The sequence below is a fragment of the Scyliorhinus canicula genome, chromosome 7 (genome assembly GCF_902713615.1).
Source record: "Scyliorhinus canicula chromosome 7, sScyCan1.1, whole genome shotgun sequence".
Taxonomy (NCBI): Eukaryota; Metazoa; Chordata; class Chondrichthyes; order Carcharhiniformes; family Scyliorhinidae; genus Scyliorhinus; species Scyliorhinus canicula.
In genome coordinates this window covers 143,697,756-143,719,857 of record NC_052152.1, presented here as the reverse complement: position 1 = coordinate 143,719,857, position 22,102 = coordinate 143,697,756, and the positions used below count along the sequence as shown (strand labels likewise).

General features: G+C 48.1%; 1 protein-coding gene across 6 annotated transcripts; it reads left to right on the top strand.

The window, feature by feature from the left end:
• Window positions 1–1,005: 1,005 nt before the first annotated feature.
• Window positions 1,006–21,430, top strand: LOC119969430 (protein PXR1-like). 6 transcript variants are annotated; one of them, XM_038803062.1, is made up of 4 exons: window positions 1,024–1,062; window positions 6,095–6,183; window positions 16,704–16,799; window positions 20,861–21,430. In XM_038803062.1, exon 4 carries the CDS (start codon window positions 20,876–20,878, stop codon window positions 21,302–21,304), a length of 429 nt encoding a protein of 142 aa, XP_038658990.1. In that variant the 5' UTR covers window positions 1,024–1,062; window positions 6,095–6,183; window positions 16,704–16,799; window positions 20,861–20,875; the 3' UTR covers window positions 21,305–21,430. The 6 variants fall into 6 exon arrangements, with proteins under 6 accessions (XP_038658988.1, XP_038658990.1, XP_038658993.1 ...); XM_038803060.1 differs by lacking the exon at window positions 6,095–6,183 and having other exon boundaries at window positions 1,006–1,062; XM_038803065.1 differs by lacking the exon at window positions 6,095–6,183 and having other exon boundaries at window positions 1,033–1,062; window positions 16,704–16,807.
• Window positions 21,431–22,102: the final 672 nt, after the last annotated feature.

Genomic DNA, 22,102 nt, shown 5'->3' with positions numbered 1-22,102 from the left:
AATTTTAAGTCAGTATGATACTTCTTCAGCGTTCTGACAAGTCATATGCATCAAAACATTAACCATGTTTCTCTCTCCACAGATGCTGCCAGACTTGCTGAATTGTTCCTGCGTGTTCTCTTTTTATTTCCGAGAACTGCCACTGTCTTTATGGAAAGCACTGGCTAATCCTGGCTCCAGGGTAATTAGGGATAGCGAATAAAGACTGGCCTTGCCCATGATGCTCACATCCCATGAACAAATAATCAAAGTCACTAAAACATTCAACGTGCACCAACAACCCTGGAGATCCCCACCTGGTGCTTCAAGTCCCTTCTCCAATTTGTACCTGAGGGTATGGCAAAATAAAATACATAATTCCCATGGCTCCTTTCAAACCTTCACATGTCTATACTATATCTGGCTTCTTCAGTTTCAATTTTTTCTCCTTGACTTTGCCCAGTGTGCTAGGTCAGTCATTTTCAAAGTCAGGGTCATGACCCGTGGGTGGGTCACGGGGAGGTGTGAGGAGGGTCGTCGGGCCAACGGTCGCAGCATTCCCAATCGTGGGAAGAAGTGCCCAATGGCCATGATAGGCTTTTTAAAATGCCGGCTGTGACCGGCTTTCATAATGCAGTCCATTCCGCGCAGGCCCAGAGCAGATTCTTTTTTTAAAATCGACGGAGCTTTTCTCCAGAAGCCGCGGCAGAGAGCAGGTCACTGGCATCACGTGTTCTGGGCGCAAGAGGGATTCCTCCATTTTGTAGCTGCTAGCAATGCTGGTGTGGGCTCCAAGGCCTCTGATGAGCAACCCATGTAGAAGTAGCTGAAAACAGGAACAAAGTTGCATAAGAATGATTTCCTGAGGTATGGGTTTATTAATTGTGTCACTGAAAATCAGGATGTAAAGTTTGTGTGTGTTATATGTGGGGAAGTACTGGTAAATAAAAGACTAAAACCCTCAAAACCTCAAAGGCATTTCAAGACTAAGCATAGTGTGTTCGAGGACAAACCTCTTGATTTTTCTCATAATCAGAAAAGTGAGATCGTGAGGACCAAGCAGGCTCAAGTATCACATTCAAGGTAAGCGAGAAAGGCATGTCGTGAAGTTCGGGTGGGGTGGGTCGTGAAGGTTGGTGGAGTGGGTCGTGAAGGCCGGCCAGTGTGGGTCGCAAAGGCTGGCCAGCGTGGGTTCCGAAGGTGGCCGGCTGGTAAAGATGGATCCCGGGCAAAAAAGATCAGCGATCCTGATCTTAGCTGAAGCAGCAGCGATTCATGTCATTCTCAAGCTGCCTGGCAAATAAGGTCGGCCAAGATTCCAGCTCACAATCATTGTTTAGTGAACTCGGTTTGAAAGAAATGATGGCGGAACACAGTTTGACTGCAAAGATCACCTTTAGATTGAATGGTCCACCAAGAGTTGTCCAGCTCACACTTGAATTTGGACGATTGTTGCTACAGTAATAATCAGCGTGTTCAGGAAATGAGGGGTGACTGACAGAAGCACTGAAACTAGGTTCAATTCAGTCACCTTGAAAAATAATATGGAAGAGCTGTTCCTAATTCTGCTGGTGATAAGGTGCTGAAAGGCGTGAGGTGCTCTGGTAACTTTGCTCCCAGTTTATTAATGAAGGAGATTTGTGTCAGCACTGAGGGATTTCCCAGCTCTCAGAATTTGTTCTGAGTGTCTGGTCACCCCCAGCCATTGCTTCGATCCTGCACTAATTTCTGGAACTCTCCGCTGGTGGGGTTCTCCATTGCACCAGTGGTGTGGGGTGGCAAATCCCATTGGCAGGTGGCGGGAATGGATAATGCCACTGCTGGCGAAGGCGAGCTGCCCAGGAAAGCGCAGCTGGCAGACTGAAGAATCCTAGTGTGATCTATCTGTCTTTTCCTCATTAGGTGCAGCAGAGGCTTCTTCTGCTCCTCAAAATAATATATATATTTTTTAATGTATTTATTCAAAGTTTTTCAATAAGTTTACAAAACCCTCCAAAAAGGAAAATAATACAAAGAAAGAAGGGCAACATGCCAACGGAACAGAACAACTTAACCCTCTAAACGATAAACAGTTTAGCAAATTAACACCCAATTCAAAACAGGATAGAGCATGCGCCCCTTACAAAAAGGAAAATAAATCCTCCCCCCCCCCACCCCCAAGGTTGCTGTTGCTGTTTTTGTTAAATTAAGGTTTTGCAAAATTTCCATATTGAATAGTAATAATCTTAACACAGCAAATTAGTGAACATTAACATAGTGCAGAAAGAGAATATATATCAGCAATCCACTAGACGTTACCCCACGCGCCTCAGTCCTCCCACCCCCTCCCATCGGGGCACTCACACCACCCCCACCCCCCCCCCCCCCCCCCCCCCCCCACCCCCCCACCCCCCATGGGTCGCTGCTGCTGCTGATGTTTTAATTTTCCCTGCGAAGTCAGCGGACGGTATTGTGCCCCCGCTCAACAGCAGCAGCTCTGTACCTTTGGCAAAGTTATTTACACACATATGTCGGCATCCGTTCGTGGTGTTGTCCCTTGCTTCTCTATTGTTCCCTGTCTCTTCCCTCTGCCACCCCCTCTCCCCGCTTCTGCCCTCCTCCCCCGCCTCCCCCCCCCCCCCTCCCCCCCAGCCCTGTGGTTCGCCTTTCCTTCTTCTTAGATTTAGCTGTCCCTCCCCCCCTATCCCGGTCTATCTCTCCCTCTCCTGCTTTGGCTACTTTCCCGTTTCTTGGCTACCTGGCTGCTCTCCTGCTTGTTTGTTGGCCACGAACAGGTCCCAGAACAATTGGGTGAATGGCTCCCACATTCTGTGGAAGCCGTCGTCTGACCCTCGGATGGTGAATTTGATTTTCTCCATTTGGAGAGATTCCGAGAGGTCGGACAGCCAGTCTGCAGCTTTGGGTGGTGTTGCTGACCGCCAGACGAACAGGATTCTACGGCAGGCGATCAGGGAGGCAAAGGCAAGGGCATCCGCCCTCCTCCCCAGGAATAGATCTGGCTGGTCTGAAACCCCGAAGACCACCACTTTCAGGCATGGCTCCACCCTCACCCCCACCACTTTGGACATAGCCTCGAAGAAGGCAGTCCAGTAATCCACAAGTCTGGGGCAAGACCAGAACATGTGGGCGTGGTTGGCTGGGCCTCTTTGGCATCATTCAGATCTGTCCTCCACCTCTGGGAAGAACCTACTCATACGGGTTCTTGTTAAGTGGGCTCTATGTACCACTTTTAGTTGCGTCAGGCTGTGCCTTGCGCACGTGGAGGTGGATTGACCCTATGCGGTGCTTCGCTCCAGATTCCCCACCCTATTTCAATCCCCAGGTCCTCCTCCCATTTCATTCTTGTTGCATCCAGTACGGTGTCGGCCCATTCTATCAGTCGGTCATACATGTCGCTACAGTTTCCTTTATCTAATATGCTTGCGTCTAGTAACTCTTCCAGTAGTGTCTGTCGTGGTGGTTGTGGGTATGTCCTTGTCTCCTTTCGTAGGAAGTTTTTTAACTGCAGGTACCTTAGCTCGTTCCCCCTGGCTAGCTGGAATTTCTCTGTCAGTTCGCCCAGTGTTGCGATCCTGCCGTCCGTGTATAGGTTCCTGACTGTCAGTGTCCCTCCGTCCTGCCTCCACCTTTTGAAGGTGGCGTCAGTCAGTGCTGGTGTGAACCTATGGTTGTTGCAGATGGGAGCTTTGTCTGACATTTTGGTCAGGCCAAATGCTGCCGTAATTGGTTCCAGGATTGGAGGGTGGCTATTACCACCGGGCTGCTGGAGTGTTGTTTGGGTGGGGATGGGCGTGCCACCGTGGCGAGGGCCCGGAGGGAGGTCCCCCTGCAGGAGGTCTCCTCCGCGCGCACCCACTCGGGTTCTGGCTCTTTGATCCATCCCCTTACACGCTCAGCCATCGCCGCCCAGTTGTAGAGTTGTAGGTTTGGGAGGGCAAGCCCCCCCTGGATTTTGTTTTTTTGCAAGACCTTCTTTGGGATCCTAGCATTCTCCTCCCCCCCCCCCCCCCCCAACCCCCCAATACGAACGCCATGATTAGTTTGTCCAGTGCTTTGAAAAAGGCCTTGGGGATGTAGATCGGGATGGACCTGAATAGGAAGAGGTACCTGGGCAGTACGTTCATTTTGATCATCTAGACTCTCCACGCGAGGGAGAGTGGGAGTGTGTTCCATCTTTGCAGGTCCTTTTTTACTTCCTCCGTCAGGCTGGTGAGGTTCCATTTGTGGATCCCTTTCCAGTCATGGGCTATTTGGATCCCCAAGTAGCACAATTTGTGTCAGGCTTGTTTAAACGGCAGTCCCGTTAGTGCTGCCCCACCTACTTGTGAGTGTACCAGGAAGATCTCGCTTTTGCTCATATTGAGTTTGTAGCACGAGAAGGCACCAAACTCTTTCAGGAGCGCGATGGTTCCGTCCATGCTGCTTTGTGGGTCCGAAATGTAGAGGAACAGATCATCTGCATAGAGTGAGACTCTGTGCTCTCTGCCGCCCTTTTGGATCCCCCTCCAGTCCTCAAAATAATAATAATCTTATATTAGTGTCACAAGTAGGTTTACATTAACACTGCAATGAAGTTACTGTGAAAAGCCCCTAATCGTCAAACTCCGGCGCCTGTTCGGGTACACTGAGGGAGAATTCAGAATGTCTAATTCACCTAACAGCACGTCTTTCGGGACTTGTGGGAGGAAACCCACGCAGACACAGAGAGAATGTTCAGACTCTGCCCAGACAGTGACCCAGGCCGGTAGTCGAACCCGGATCTCTGGTGCTGTGAAACAACAGTCCTAAGCACTGTGCCACCGTGCCACCCTAAAAACAGGAAACAGAATAAAATTGGCAGCCGTTGAGCTTGTGGACAAGAAGTTCCAAGAAGAGCAAAGTTAAACTTTGCCTGGGGATCGAGAATTCTGCAGTGGGTCAGTGTCAATGTGCCTGGTGTGTTGTCGATGAGATCAGAGTGGTCGCAGAGTGACTCAACTCTGGGGGAGCATCGGAAAGTTAGGGGGTGAATTACAATGCGGCACCTTTTGAAGATTGACTTCCAGTTCAACATGAATTTAAATAGCAAGTTGAGCTCTTTGTGGATGACTGAGATAGCAAGTTACCACAAGGGCACTTTGTGTTACTCACTATGGGGGTTATTTGGTACATTTAATACAGATGCTATGTCAAAATGAAATAATACCCCTGTGTGGTGGGAACAGAGACTTTTTTATTTGATTTAATTATAGAAGGCGGGTTAATTATCAGGCAGCCTCAGCATGGCTGGACTGTTCTCCTGGTCTAGTTTGTGATCACCGAGAGGGGTCTGGGAGGATCTCTCCAGATTATTTTCGCTAATTGGCCTGGACATTTTTTTCTGCTGTCTCACTGAGGAAATGTTTTGGCTGCTGTGGGAGGAGGTCCTTTAATCCGAATGCTTTTCACACCCTGGCTGTGTGTAGGAGGGTCGATGGCCTTCTCCTGTCTCTCAGTTTTGAATGTTCCTTTGCGAATTCCCGTGGCTGCTGATATTTGCTCCTCTTTGTTGTGTTGTGTAATCCCACTGTTGTTATGATGTACGCAGAATATCTAGTTTTTTAACTAGAATGATGATTTATTAGCGAACATGTGGAAAGGCAACTAACAGATTGTTATACTGACAAAGTTACTGAATGAATTCGGTGAACTCTCCTGGAGCGACTGGCCATTTCTACAGTCTCAACGGAATGTTGGAGAGCCTCGCTTTCTGGTGCCAGGGTGGAGGTTAAATCTACGGCATCAGTGCCGCCCCTTCTATTGCTCACTGTATCACTCACTGGCTCCTCTTCAAAACAGCTATGCTGACACTCTGATGATCCTTGCATTGGGTCATCATAGTCTTGTTCAATAATATATGGTTGATCAGTTGAGCTGTGTAACGAGATAGTCATCAGCTGCTCTGCTGTATCACTCTCGGAGTTGTCAATCTCTTCAACATCAGAGTTGCCATCATCATATTTATCATCGATGTCTTCCCACTTATCCTCAGTATTCTAGAGGATCTCCACTGTTTCACTCTCGGAGTCATCAATCTGTTTGACATGAGAGTTGCTATCATCGTATGCATCATCAATGTCTTCCCTTTCATCCTCAGTATCCTCGAGGATCAGGGAGTCGACTACTGGAACTATTTCAGATGCCTGAAACGATTCACCAAGTACCTCTGGAGCAAGCTTCTCTAAGGTTGGGACGATGTTGTCTGTTTCTAGCTTGTTCAGTGGCTGGTCCTCCGTGGTTTTAGCAACTTTGATCTCAGTTTTTATTTTGAAGTGTGCCATTCAGGGCTCCCACTCTTCTCAGTGTCCAGCACAGTCTGGGCGTCCCCCGTGACCATCTCATCATTCCTTCCAAACCACCAGAGTGGTGCTTCTTGGGCCTTTTCATTAAGCCTGTCCTTGCTCCTGCGAAAAGGATCTACGAGCAGTTCATACTCGTCTTTGCCTCTTTCACCTTCCACACTATTACTTTCCGCATCCTCTCGAAGTCTTCAAACATATATTCGGAGTACTCTTCATCGGATTAATCATCGTCTGCAATGGCTTCTGTAAAATACAATATTGCACAGGAATTATGTGTTCACGCAATTCAAAGTCAGCCCTTAGTTCGGCTGCCAAATCTTTCCTTAACATTCCACGCTGTGGAACTTCAGGAGGACTGAAGAAATTAAAGAATGATTCAATTGGTACTTATTTCATAACTGTTCTGCGAGTGCTTCGACCTTTATGCTTCGGTTTCGTTTTAACTGTTTTCAACGTGACATTTTTGCCCTCCCTCCAGTCCATCATGCAGCCTGTGCACCCCCTGAGTTCTGGCTCATCAAAGATTGATTCAAGCGGCCGCAAATCCATCTGATATACTTTTGTGATCACCTCATTGAGAAACACCTATTGGGCTTGAACTTAAATTCCAGAGTGAAGTTCCACGGCTTCTCATACTTACTATTTAACATTCACATCTTGTTGATGTTTTAACACGGGCCCGTCATGCTTCTGTATCATACCACAGAGCACATGCACAGTCTTGAAGACTGTTAACCAGAATTGCAGAATGCTCGCTGGCTGTTCCGTCTCTTTGTCTGATTCGTCATCCTCCGCCTGGATTTCTTCTGAATCCACATCAAACGTTCACACTCTGATAAATTGTCGGGATCTGTAGTATTCTGTTGGCCAGCCACCTTCTGGGACACACAGTCGCTCAACTAAGTTCAGGGATTCACATGAATCCGCTCCTATGATGGACTCAGTTTACATGTCTACAATATAAAACAGTAACATGTACCTCATGTCATCCACAAAGAGCTCAAGTTCACATTCACCGAAAGTCTCCATCGTTTTTGTTCCTTATTACACCGGCAGCCCCAGCTGATCAGCGACTTTCAGCTGTAAGTTCAGGGGCGAGATTCTCCCATCCCCCGCCGGGTCGGAGAATCGCCCAGGGCCGGCATCAATCCCGCCGCCGCTGTGTCCCGAATTCTCCACCACCCGAGATTCGGCAGGATGTGCCGCGCCAGTCGGCGGGCCCCCAGCAGCAATTCTCCGGCCCGCTAAAACTGATCCACAGCGGAATTTCATCCCCGTGCTTTCCCAGCCTCACCCACTATATCGTGATTCCAGGTTGAGGCCATGACTCTCAGCCTCCTCCCCTTTCCCTGTGAGAGAAGGAAAATTAACAGTCAAGTAAAAGAAAAATACTGCAGATACTAGAAATCTGAAATAAAAACTGATATGCTAGACAGACTCAACAAGTCTGACAGTATCTATGGAGAAAGTTTTTATTTCCAGTCTGAGTGATTCTCCTTCCATTCTTTTATGTTTTAAATAAACTTCCGTGTCCTGTCAGGCCATCATCACTCAACGTCTAACAATTGCTACCTATGCTGTGTGTCCTATTATCCAGCCATCCTCCTGAATAGACAAAGGGGAAGTAAAAGCTTTGCAAAACCAATACTTCTCCTTTGCCTTAATTCTGCTCGTGACATTCGTTTTTGACTTTCCATCTCCTCCACTCTGGCCACCCCTTCATTCTTTCCGTCATCTAATTGTTCTTTTCTCACCTCCCAGTCATTTCTCAAATCGAAAAAATAATCGTACTGACAGCAGGTGCTCCGATCCAGGCAGCGTTGACCTTTATCCTGTTATTAGCATATTTTGCTACTTCGCTTTCAGACAGTGCTGACCTTTATTTTGTTATTAACACCTCCTCTAGATCAATTATTCATTTTGTTAATATTTATAATCACCACTCTCTTTGCCTTTGGTTCAATGACATCTTGGTAGTTTAATCCCCACCCTCCCCCACCCCCACCCCCACCCACCAACCACCACCACCACCACACCCTCTTACTTATGCCTGACTTCCTCTTTTATTCCACCCGCCCTTCCTCATTTTCAACAGCATAAAACTCATTACATTTCTCCCTCTCTTCAGTTCTGAAGAAGAGTCATGTTGGACTCACAGCGTTAGCTGTGTTGCTCTCTCCACAGAGGCTGCCACAACTGCTCAGATATTCCAGCACCCTTTGTTTTTATTTCAGGCCCACAACATCTGCAGTATTTTGTTGGTACTGGTTAGTGGGAAGCCAGAGGATTGGGAAGCCTTTTAAAATGAACAGAGGACAATTAAAAAAAACACTAAAGGGGGGAGAAGATGAAATATGAGTGTGAGCGAGCTAGTCATATAAAAGAAGATAGCAAGAGATTTTAAAGTATTTAAAAGTTAAGAGAGTGGCAATAATAGACTTTGGACCACTGGAAAATGAGGCCGGAGAAGTAGTAATGGAAACAAAGAAATGGGACAGGAACTGAACAGTTACTTTGCATCAGTCTTCACGGTGGAAGACACCAGTGGGATACCAGAACTTCAGGAGAAACAGGGGGCAGAGGTGAGTATAGTAGCCATCACTATAGGATTGGAAAATGGCTAATGTCACACCCCTGCTTAAGAAGGGAGGGAGACAGAAGACGGGAAATTATAAGCCGATTAGCCTGACTTTGGTCATGGTAAGATTTTAGAGTCTGTTATTAAAGATGAGATTGTGAAGCACTTGGAAGTGCATGGTAAAATAGGACTGAGTCAGCATGGCTTCATCAAGGGGAGGTCATGTGTGACAAATCTTTGAGGAGGTAAAATGGAAGTTAGACAAAGGAGAACGAGTGGACATGATCTATTTAGATTTTCAGAAGGCCTTTGACAAGATGCCATATATGAGGCACAAGAGCCCATGTGTTAAGGGTAAGATCCTGGCACAGATAGAGGATTGGGTGACTGGCAGAAGGCAGAGAGTGGTGAGAAAGGGGTATTTTCCAGGATGGTAGCCAGTTACTAGTGGTGTGCCTCAGGGGTCAGTGTTGGGACCACAACTTTTCACAATATACATTAACGATCTGGAACAAGGAACTGAGGGCACTATTGCTGAGTTTGCAGATGATACAAAGATATGCATAGGGATAGGTAGTATTGAGGAAGCAGGCTGGCTGTAGGAGACTTGGACAGGTTAGGAGAGTGGGCAAAGAAGTGGCAGATAGAATACAATGTGGAAAAGTGTGAGGTTATGCACTTTGGTAGGAAGAATGGAGGCATAAACTATTTTCTAAATGGGGAAAGGCTTCGGAAATCAGAAGCATAAAGGGACTTAGGAGTCCTAGTTCAAGATTCTCTTAAGGTTGACGTGCAGGTGCATTCAGCAGTTAGGAAGGCAAATGCAGTGTTGGCATTCATGCCAAGAGGGCTAGAATACAAGAGCAGAAATGTACTTCTGAGGCTGTATAATGATCTGGTCAGACCCCATATGGAGTATTATGAGCCCTGGAAAAGGTCTAGAGGAGGTTCACAAGAATGATCCCTGGAATGAATGAGGGACGGTTGAAGACTCTGGGTCTGTACTCGTTGGAGCTTAGAAGGATGAGGGGGGATCTTATTGGAACTTACAGAATACTGAGAGGCTTAGATATAGTGGACATGGAGAGGATGCTTCCACTTGTAGGAAATACTAGAACCCGAGGGCAAAGCCTCAGGCCGAAGGGACGAATCTTTAAAATAGAGAGGTGAAAGAATTTCTGCAGCCAGAGGGTGGTGAATCTGTGGAACCATTTGCTGCCGAAGGCTGTGGAGGCCAAATCACTGAGTGTCTTTAAGACAGAGAGACATGATCTGTGCTCTCAGCTTTCAGCCCGTCTTCTCTGCCATTTGTTTCCTCTCTGTTTAAAGCAGACAAACTCAACGTGCACCAACAGACTGGCTGTTTCTTTGCCTCAATATTGATTCCTGGGCAGAAGGTTTACAGATCTGACAGCCCCATAGGTTCATGTTCTTGTGGCCCGTTTCAGTGCCTCATGTGTAGTTTCCACAGCTCTACCCACCACAACGTTAAGTGTACTGAAAACTCTAATCCCCTGTTTGAAGTAATCCCCCAGTAACTCGCAGTTGTCCGATATCTTTGTTTTAAAACCCGTTTACTTGCAGTAGCAGCTATCGCAATTGACCGGATGATTCGCGACGCCCTGCTACAAAAGCACGGTGCTCAAAGTATTTATTTGAGATTTCATTCTAATTGCCACAAAAATGATTTTGCCTTGCAAGTTGCGATATTTCTCCCGACATCACTCTCGATGGTGTGTGGGCCTGGATCTCTGTCGATGATTCCTTCTTCGGGCTGCACGGTAGCATAGTGGTTAGCACAGTTGCTTCACAGCTCCAGGATCCTAGGTTCGATTCTCGGCTTGGGTCACTGTCTGTGCAAAGTCTGCACGCTCTTCCCATATCTGCTTGGGTTTCCTCCGGGTGCTCCGGTTTTCTCCCACAGTCCAAAGATGTGCGGGTTAGGGTGGATTGGCCATGCTAAATTTCCCTTAGTGTCCAAAAAGGTTAAGTGGGGGTTACTGGGATAGGGTAGCGACATGGGTTTGAGTAGGGTGCTCTTTGTAAGAGCTGGTGCAGACTCGATGGGCTGAATTACCTCCTTCTGCACTGTAAATTCTATGATTCTTCTGGGCTCACATAATGCTCGTCGCCAGTTGTTTTTCTCCCTTTTTTTGTCCCGAGGACTTGTTTCTCTTTTGGTATGTTCTTTGTTGTAGCCGCAAAGAGAGAGAATCAGAGGTGGTGCCCATCAGGTTTGTATGACATTGTGCAAGAGGTTTATTTACAAGATGCTGCTCAAACAAGGTAAAATGGTGAACTCCACAAAAGCCCATGAAACTCTCTGATGGCGGTCATTGCCTAACACGTGACATTACACCAGCCAATGGTGTCACTCTGATACATAACACCCACCAATGAAAGGCAAAGCCTTTGTCCAAATCATCAGGATGCTTTGACTTGTAGTGTCTGCAGATCAGTCCTTACATTACTTAAACTGTTGGATCTATCCACACCCACGGAGAACTGAAAACTAGGGTCACCTGTTTAAAAAAAAGACGAAGAAACCAAGAGGTTAATTTGTCCAAATATATCTGTTAATTTAAAAGGTTAAAATGTAATCCCGGCCAACTGAAGCAAAGATTGTTGTGCAGTAAGTTAATTTTTGAAAAAGATTGTCAGTGGAAGGGTTACGTTCTCTACATGGTTGCAAGAGGGTGAAGCAAAACATTCCGAGATGAGTGTAATTGCGCCATTTCAGGTAAATTGTAAAAATACATTTCACAATTGAACCAAACTCATATTACCCAACTTATTACCCCTTGTTAAATATTCATTTTGCAACTATTTAGCAAGAGATAATAAATTATTATTACAAACAGTCTGAGAACAACTGCCAAATAACTAAAATATCTTAACTTTTTGAGCAAAGAACATTCATTGCAAAATTAATATGTAGCAATAGATAGTAAATTATCACTACAAGCACCTTGTTAACAAGTGCCAAATAACTAAGAATGCTCAACGCATTGAGAAAAGCAATTTGGTTACAAAATGAATGTTTTGCAAGAGATGGCAAATTATCACTGCAAACACTTTGAGAACGACTGCCACATAGCTAAATCGCTGGCTTTTAAAGCAGACCAAGCAGGCCAGCAGCACGGTTCGATTCCCGTACCAGCCTCCCCGGACAGGCGCCGGAATGTGGCAACTAGGGGCTTTTCACAGTAACTTCATTGAAGCCTACTCTGACAATAAGCGATTTTCATTTTCATTTTCACATAGCTTAAAATGCTTAACTTGATGAGAAAAGCAGTTTGGGTATCAAAACAAAGTATTTTTCAAAAGAGGACAAAAATTATCTTTATATTGCATTAAAAAATAGACTACCTCAATCACAGGATCAGACGCTAACTGATAGGTCACAATCCAGGAACAGGCCCGAACCAATCGGCAGACAATCCAGGATCAGGCCTGTACCCTTTGTCAAAAATCTAGCATTAGGGCCTAATCGACAGTCATTTGCTTTTACTGTTATTATCTCCAGTTTTGGGCTTTAGCTGTGTTGCAGCTTTTGCCTGGATGATCACTCACTTTTATTTTCCCATCTATTCAGCAGTCCTTCATTACCTCAACCAGTGTAGGGGGTACAGGGGGAGCAGTAATGCATGGGTGGCGTCAATGGTGGAGGCCTTGGGGTGACACTTTCAACCATGGAGCAACATGTTCGAAGCATGGGGCAATCTGTGCAGCCGCTATCACAGGCAGCCATGTACCTGAGCCACCTTGCCATTGCAGCGGCACTCTAGAACGTGGCCCAGTCACAGTGAGCCATGGCTGAGAGCGTCGGCAGTATTGATCGGGTGCTGGCCGACATGACACAGGCACAGGCGGAGATGGCCCAGTCCCAGAGGGAGGTGGCGCAGTCACTGGCTAATGTGGAACAGACCAGAAGGTGGTGGCACAGTCAGAGTGTGATGTGGCACAGTCACAGATGGAGGTGGTCCATTCCCTGTGCTCCATGGCTGTGAGCCTGGTCAAGGTGAGGGCGGGCCTTCAGGACTGGCAGCGTCAGGTAGCGGGGCAACGTTAGGTTAGCTACACTCGCACACCTGACCCATGGAGCAGGCTGGGGGGCCATTGGGCACCCCAAGGGAGGAGGAGGTGATGGTGACTCCTGCAGGGGAGATGCCGGAAACTGCAGCGCCTCGGACTCCCCCTCCGGTCCCTGGCACATCACATGGACAGCAATCAGAAAGGGTGGTCCCACGCCACGTGGGATACCTGAGCAGCAATTGGGCCCATCCAGGTGCAGTCGCTCTGGAAGAAAGCTGTCAAAGAGGACCCAGGTCACAGGGCAGAAATCGTAGCAGGTCACTTCTATTTCTAAGTACCACCCTGGATGTAGCGTGAGGGCCCGTAGGACCAGAACCTAGATATCAGTTAAGATGGCACGATGCAGACACAGTATAGCATTAGGGGCTAGGACACAAACCTGCATATTTTTGTTCAGATTAAAAACCGGTGCACATTGTTACAACTTGCCTCGGTACTCTGTCAGATGGATGTGAGGGATGGGCTTGTCTGATGCAATATCCATGTCAATATCCAGTCCCCCTAGTCGGTGAACCTGGAGGTGATCAGAGCATCCATGCACATCGGCTTTGATGCATTTGTTGTGCGGCCTCCCATACCTGCCCGGTCCCCATGTCCTGCCCATCCTCACCCTTCTCCACATCCTCCCTGTCGGACAAGGGCTGATATTCATCCTCTTCCTCCAGCACATAGACACTCTGCTGCGTGATGTTGTTGAGGATGCAGCAGGCTGCCACAATGTGGGAGACCCTCCCAGCATTTTACTGGAGGGCTCCTCCAGAGCATTCCAGGAACCTGAACCGCATCTTCAGGAGGCCAAATCATCGCTCGATCAAGCCGCTGGGTCGCTGCATGGGCGACATTGTAGTGGGTCTCCGCGTCAGTCTGTGACCCCCAGATAGGCTTCATCAGCCATGACTGCAGTGGATAACCTTTGTCGCTCAGGAACCAAGCCCCCAAGCCAGGGACAAAGAGGCTGGGAACCGTTGATTATGCCAGGATGATAGCACTGTGTCTTCACAGCTCCAGGGTCCCAAGGTTGATTCCTGGCTTCGATCACTGTCTGTGCAGAGTCTGCATGTTCTCCCCGTGTCTGCGTGTGTTTCCTCCGGGTGCTCCGGTTTCCTCCCACAGTCCAAAGACGTGCAGGTTAGGTGGATTGGCCATGATAAATTGCCCTTAGTGACGAAAAAGGTTAGGAGGGATTATGGGGAAAGGGTGGAAGTGAGGGCTTAAGTGGGTCGGTGAACACTCGATGGGCTGAATGACCTCCTTCTGCACTGTATGTTCTATGAAGGCATTGTGCACACTAACCGGGTATTGGGCTCAGACATGCATAATGTGCATCTGATTGTCACACACCAGCTGCACATTCATTGAGTGGAACCCCTTTCTGTTTGTGAAGAGCAGCCTGTTATCTGCAAGTGTTCATAGGGCGACATGCATCCCATCGATCACCGATTGGACCCAGAGCATCTCGGCATGGTGGCAAAACCTGCGTCCTGGTAGACTCGGTCCACACCGAGATGGATGTACTGTGCCGACTGGTCAAATAGATCCTCCGTGGTGGTGCAGATGCACCTGTGCACCGAGCTCTGTGAGATCCTGGACAGGTCCCCCCTCGGCATATGGAAGGACCTCAAGGCGTAGAGGTTCAGGGCGACCATCACCGGGAGCTGGTGTCCTACCCATACTCCCACAGTGCCTGGTGCACCATGTTCCAGCAGATATGTTGCACTGACCTCGTGCTCAACTAGAGTCTTCGACGGCATGCCCAGTCTGACAGGTCCACAAATGACAGGCGCTGCTGGTGCACTCAAGGCCTCATGTGGCACCCCCTTTGCACCTCCCCCTCTAACTCGGCCTGTTGGGCGGCCAAATCTCCATCCTCACTGGATGCTTCCTGTCCCTCTGGCCAAGGTCCACTGCTGCAGCATTCTCCCCCTCGAGCAGTTCTAGCTCATACAACCGCAGGGCATTCCCCAGGGCTACGGCGACTAGCAGGGAGGCCACCATTGCTGGTTGAATTCCAATATCCAGTGTCTGCAAGGGTGAAAGGCCAACATGTTAGCATGGTGGGTACCTCCGTACCTCCGGGCAGCACGGTAGCATTGTGGATAGCACAATCGCTTCACAGCTCCAGGATCCCAGGTTCGATTCCGGCCTGGGTCACTGTCTGTGCGGACCGGTCTGCATATTCTCCCCGTGTGTGCGTGGGTTTCCTCCGGGTGCTCCGGTTTCCTTCCACAGTCTAAAGATGTGCAGGTTAGGTGGATTGGCCATGATACTTGCCCTTAGTGTCCAAAATTGCCCTTAGTGTTGGGTGGGGTTACTGGGTTATGAGGATAGGGTGGAGGTGTTGACCTTGGGTGGGGTGCTCTTTCCAAGAGCCGGTGCAGACTCGATGGGCCGAATGGCCTCCTTCTGCATTGTAAATTCTATGTTAAACAAATTCAATGGGCTACCCGGTCACTCCTGTTGGCATTGGGGACCCTACCCCCGCATGTTCCCCTCCCCTCCTCATCTCCGCATCCCATGCCCCATTGGTGCCTGGCAGTATGGGGGCCTCTGGTCCTGGTGCCCACCCTGCTGCCAAAGGTACCGTCGGCTGGTGCTGCCCTTGGCAGTGGTACATTCCGCAGACCATGCCAGCACCCTCCTATGGGCATTGATGCCATGCTGCCGGGTGGCAGCCAGTTGGGGCAGACATGGCAGAGGGTAGGGTGCGGGGGTGGTGCAATGGGGGCACCCAAAAGGCCAAAGTTACTCTGAAGAACCACGGACCAAGGTGATTGGTCAGTAGAGTGTGCAGCAAGATGGCTGCCTTGCAGGCCGTAGCAATGGTGGTCCATGCCTGAATACTCCGGTCCCATGGGGAGTCACCTCAGCTTCACGACCCATCCCCTGGTCACTCCCACCACTGCATACCCCCCTGCCCTGGTGGGTACCCTTCCAGCCAGCCTGGCCAGTGTCTGTGCTGGCAGCCCATGATCTCTCCTCTCTGTGTCCTATCTCGTCCCTCCCCTCATCAGCCACGGCGCCTGCTTCCCAATTTTTAAAAGCACAAATGAAGGTCGCCACCAGGAAACTTCTCCAGGGGATGCGGAGGATCACAGGGGCCCCGGAGACTACCAGCTCAGGTGCGTTAATGATATTCAAACAGCGTTGATTGTATGTGCAGAATGGAACGCATTGACACCGCTATCGAGGCACAGGAGAATGACAATTTGGCATAAACCAGGAGTGGCCGCTTGGCGTCAAGACCGATCCTTCACCCAATTGCCTTTCCCAATTTCGGCATCGGCTAACGGATAATCCCGCCCCCTCTCTTTCTCAAGATTTCCTTCCAAATTGACTGAGTTTTTCAGTTGTCGCAAACCAAGACCTGAACAACAGCCAGTTCTGTGTATCCCAACTCCATTATCTACTGCTTATAGAATCTTAAAGCTAACAATCACACAATTCACAAACTTTTCATTTCCAGTGCGAACATGCTCAGTTTACATGATCACTCCCCCCCTCTCAATCATTCTGCTGTGTATTATCTGAAAGTGTTGCCATTGTGTTTGCATCTCCGAGCTCCAGATAATTTGTAAAGACAGAAAATAAAAGATGCCTCAAAGCAGACCCCTGTGAAAACCCACTGTGGATTCCCCAGGCTAATGACAATTCCTGTCCCACCACCATCTGAGTTCCTTTGATCATATCCATCTATAAATATGTTCACTGATTTCCACTTCCTTTATTTTCAGTGCCAGCTTTTCCAGTTGAACTGAAGACCTGACTGAAATTGAAGACCATCACCTCCACCGTCAACCCCGCTCAAGCTCCTTTGTCGCACACTCAAAGGAAACCAGTGAGTCGGACTGACAACAGGGATACTGTCAATGATAATAAGGAAGTAGTGGACATGGTAAAGAATTGCTCTGTGCCTGTGTTTACAGTAGAGGATGTGGTTAGCGTGCCATACCTCCCAGCAAAACCAAGACTGAATCGTAAGCAGGCACTCAGCACAATTAATGTAGACAAAATAACAATATTGAAGAAAATAATAGGGGGCAGCACAGCGCCGAGGACCCAGGTTCTATCCCGGCCCGGGTCACTGTCCGTCTGGAGTTTGCGCATTCTCCCCGTGTCGGCGTGGGTCTCACCCCCACAACCCAAAGATGTGCAGCATAGGTGGATTGGCTAAATTGCCCCTTAATTGGAAAAAATATAATTTTAAAAATGAAGAAAATAATGGCACTGAGACCAGATGGTTTGAACCCTGGGGATTTAAAGGAAGTAGGTGAGGTGCCCGTACTATAATCTTCTCCAAATCTCTTGATTCAGAAGGCATGCCTTTGGAATGGAATATTACACAGCTCATTCCGCTATTTAAGAAAGCGGAGAGAGGGAACCAGGAATTTATGAACCAATTAGGCTAACATCTGTTGTTGCAAAATTACTATAAACTATAAAACACTTTTTAGAGACTGTACATCTTCACTAATTTACTCATTTTGAAGACTTTGCAGCATCAGTGGTCTTATCCTCCCCCAACAACACTTTTAAAGATTCCACTGAATCCACCATGTTTATTTTTTATCTTCTGGGTGTGGTGCGGGGGAGGAGGAGGGATGCCCCGACAGCCCCCTCCTCTCTTGGATGGGATTCCCCTTTACCAACTAGGGTCGAAGGATATCCTTCTGGGCCTTGGGCCCCATTTTTACCCTGTTGACCCCCTTGCAGATGTGTTATTGCTTGATGGTCAGGTGGTCTGTTCCTCCTTTGGGCTTGGGGCCCGATATCCAATCCAGACATTCCTTTGTTGTTTAATGCCCCCTCAGAAAGTTTCCATTTTCTTTCATGAACTTAAGTCTGCTCCACCATTCAATGAGGGGCGCAATCGAATGGCCACACTGTGCCTGAAAATCAGCTAGCCATGGCGCAACGTTGCCAACAGAAGCCAGGAGACCCCGTTGCCGGGGTCTACCCAGCTCGTAACGCCTTGCGAGATCCAACGCAACCTTGCGAAACATTGCATTGTAAATCCCGCTCATTGTGGGCAGGATCACTATTTGACAAATCTGCACATTACAGCGAGACAGCTAGTCTCACTCTAATATGCAGCTTCCCGAGGCACCTCAGGTGTTGGGATCTATCCGCTTCACCTCTGAGACCTTGGGCAAGTGGTGTTCAGCACTGGTCTCCGCAAACAGGAACCAGATGGAATGGCACTCATGGGGGTCTCCAAGGGAATTGGAGGTCAGAGGTACATGCCCTTTGGGCAGGGTGGTATCCTGGCACTGCTGATGCCACATGGGTGCCCTGGCAGTGCCACCTGAGTGCCAGCTTGGCATTGCCAGGTGGCACTTGCAGGGGCACTGCCAGTTATAGTGAGCTGACAATTCCCGTGCAGTGGCAATTGGATTGGGAGTGCCCTGCCTGGGCTATGGGGGGGAGGGGGGTGGGAGTGCCCTGCCTGGGCTATGGGGGGAGTGCAGGGGGTGTACCCCCTCATAGTGAGCTGGGACATGGGGAGTGTCAGGGGCTCCAAAGTTCAGGACATCACTCAAAAATTCACTTCTCTTGCCATGTTCAATCCAATTTTATTCTCTTCAATGTGGAAACCCATTATCCACTCCAGACATTTCTTTGTTGTTTTATGCATCCTCAAAACTGTGCCATCTTCTTTCATGAACTTTAATGCATTTTTTCATTATCTGTAAGTTACTTGGTGGACTTTGAGTCTGCTCCACCATCCAATGAGGGCCCTGATCAAACATCCACGTTGCACCCAAAAAGCAGACCGCAGCAGTGCAACGTGGCCAATAAAAGCCAGAGGAACCCTCTCCGGGATCTACCCAGCTTGCAATGCTTCGCAAGATCTAACGCAATTTTGCGATGTAAATCCCACCCATTGTGGGCAGGATCACCTTTTGGCAAATCTGCATATTAGAGTGGGACAGGTAGCCTCAGGCTAATATGCAATTTCCCGAGGCACCCAACCCCTTCGCCTTGGACACCTTGGCATTTAAAATGGCGTCCCCATCTCTTGCCACACTGAGGTGTTCCGGCGAGTGCAGCTCCTTTGTGTCGAAAATGGGGCTATGTGCAACCTTGGCCACATGTTCCCCGCTGAGGCCCCCTATCTAACCCGAGTGCCATTCGATAGCGTTGTATTTCTCAGCGTTGCGAGTGCCAGGAAACACTCGGCTAAGCGTGCTCACTATGGGACTTTGTTCCCATTTAGTTCAATCACACCCGAGATCATGACTGATCTGATATGATAATTCTCAACTCCACTTTCCCACCTTATCCCCATAACCCTCGATTCCCTTGCTGATTGAAAATCTGTCTATCTCAGCCTTGCATATTTAATTCCAATGCTTTGCACATCCTGATTGTGTATGGGAGGCTCGATTGTTTTTTCTGATTCTCAGTTTTGTATGTTCCTCTGCACATTTCCCTAGATGCTGATGTTTGCTGCTGTTAGTAAGACTTTTAACATTTTTGGATTTGTTGCTTATTGAAATAACACGGCACAGCAGTTCTTTGAAAAGCACTTGGCCTAGTCTCTAAACGTCACCCACAAAGGAATTTCAGTCCCCTGTGCTTTCCCAGCCTCACCTACCACATTGTGGTTCTGGTTTGACGCCATGAACCTCTGCCCCCTCCCCATCCCTTTCCCTTGAAGAGAAGGAAAGTTAACGGTCAAGTCCTTTCAAACCATTATCGCTCCCCTCTTTTTTTTTCATAAATTTAGATTACCCAATTATTTTTTCCAATTAAGGGGCAATTTAGCGTGGCAAATCCACCTACTCTGCACATTTTTGGGTTGTGGGGGCAAAACCCACTCAGACACGGGGAGAATGTGCAAACTCCACACGGACAGTGACCCAGAGCCGGGATCGAACCTGGGACCTCAGCGCCGTGAGGCGGTTGTGCTAACCACTAGGCCACCGTGCTGCCCTAGCTCTCCCCTCTTAACAACTCTGATAATCCTCCAGGCATCCTGCCACATAGACAAGGATCAGCAAGACTTCTGGAAAACCAGAACTGCTTCTTCTCTCAACTACCAAGGTGTTTTTTTAATCTTAATCCTACCTCCTCCACATTGGTCTACCTCTCTCTGTCCTTTCCTTCTTCCTTCTCACCTCTCAGTCATTTTATATTAAAGAAAAAAGAATGCGCAGCTTAATATAATTAATAATTATATTAAGGGTCGGCACGGTGGCACAGTGGTTAGCACTGCTGCTTCACAGCGCAAGCGACCTGGGTTCAATTCCGGCCTCCGGTGACTCTCTGTATGAATAGAATAGAACAGTACAGCACAGAACAGGCCCTTCGGCACTTGATGTTGTGCCGAGCAATGATCACCCTACTCAAACCCACACATCCACCCTATACCCGTAACCCAACAACCCCCCCCCCCCCCCCCCCCCCGGGACCCTGGAGCTGTGAAGCATTTATGCTAACCACTATGCTACCGTGCTGGGTTTCCAAGCGTGGTGTCACCACCCACTAATTACGAGCTGTAGACCGGTTAGTTATAAACGATATGTCCGGAGACGGCCAACCCTTTATGTACAGACATAATAGTCATCATTTGATCACAAAGGTTTACTGTGACGGAACAAAAAAGTTTGCACTTTTCCCCCGTTCTGTATGGGTATCCTACGGGTGCTCCGGTTTCCGCCCACAGTCCAAAGATGTGCAGGTTAGGTGGATTGGCCATGATAAATTGCCCTTTGTGTCCAAAAGCTTAGGTAGGTTTACTGGGTTGCGGGGATAGGGTTGTGGCGTGGATCTAGGTAGGATCCTCTTTCCAAGGGTCGGTGCAGACTCGATGGGCACAATGACCTCCTTCTGCACTGTAGAGATCCTTTGATTATAATACTTGGCCCTGTTTTTTAATCTCATTCAGCAAAACTACGTAAATATGGAAGGAAGCACCAGCCAGCAAGAAGAAAGACCAAAGCAAGATAACAATGAGTTGAGGACTGCAGGCGAAGATGAGGAGAAGAAGCATAGGACTGCAGGCGAAGATGAGGAGAAGAAGCAGAGGACTGCAGGCGAAGATGAGGAGAAGAAGCAGAGGACTGCAGACGAAGATGAGAAGGAGAAGAAGCAGAGGACTGCAGGCGAAGATGAGAAGGAGAAGAAGCAGAGGAGCAACAAGACAAACAAGCGTCAGAAATGTGTACGCAATTTCTGTGGCTGTTGTTTGAGAAAATGTAGACGTTTATTTTCTTATGCCACAGGTGATGAAACAGAAGAGTCTGAAGCGAAAAGCGATGAAGAATCAGAGGATGGTGCTTTTTTTGGATGCTTTGATCTTGGGTGTTGCTTTGGTGAAGACTGTGATTAGGGAGAATGAGGTTTTGGAGGCCTCGACTGATGAAGCCTCCATTTTGTTGGGTTTTAACTGCCTACACTTGGAGATCGAGGCCAGCAGACTTGGGCATTCCAACAGCTCTAAAACACATGCACCTATTATGAAGAGTTTGTCGTGCTTTTTTAAAGATTTGCATTTGTACATCAGCTTTCACAATCTCTTACATGCCCCCCCCCCCCCCCCCCCCCCCCCCCCCCGTGGTCCTATTACCTTACTGGCCTCTCTTGTCATTGAGCTCATACCTTGTTCAAGCAAAAAGGGCCAGTTTTGCTCAGCAGGCTAGACAGCTGGTTTGTAATGTAATGCAGCAGGGCCAGCAGCGCGGGTTCAATTCCCATACCGGCTTCCCCGAACAGGCGCCAGAATGTGGCGATGAGGGGCTTTTCACAGTAACTTAGTACTTGTGACAATAAAAGATTATTAAATCTCACCATATGCTTTAAGAGCGATATATCGTCTTTCTCCTGGGTTACATTTCAACTTTCTGGTCTAAACATTGATTTTAATAACATAAGGCTCTATTTATCCTGCCAGTTGTATTAATTGCACTGCTGCTCCCAGTAGAATGGCTGGCAATGGAATTTTATCATGCAATTTTAAAAAAAAATTATATTCATTGAGGTTTGACATTTTAACAAACAGTTAAACGAAACCACAAGAACGGTCCAGCACTGCAAGAAAAAGTAAAGTCTCAACATACATGAATATAGAGGGGAACAGGAGAACAGCAGTACAACTGGGTCAATACAAACATTAGACATAACTTGATAT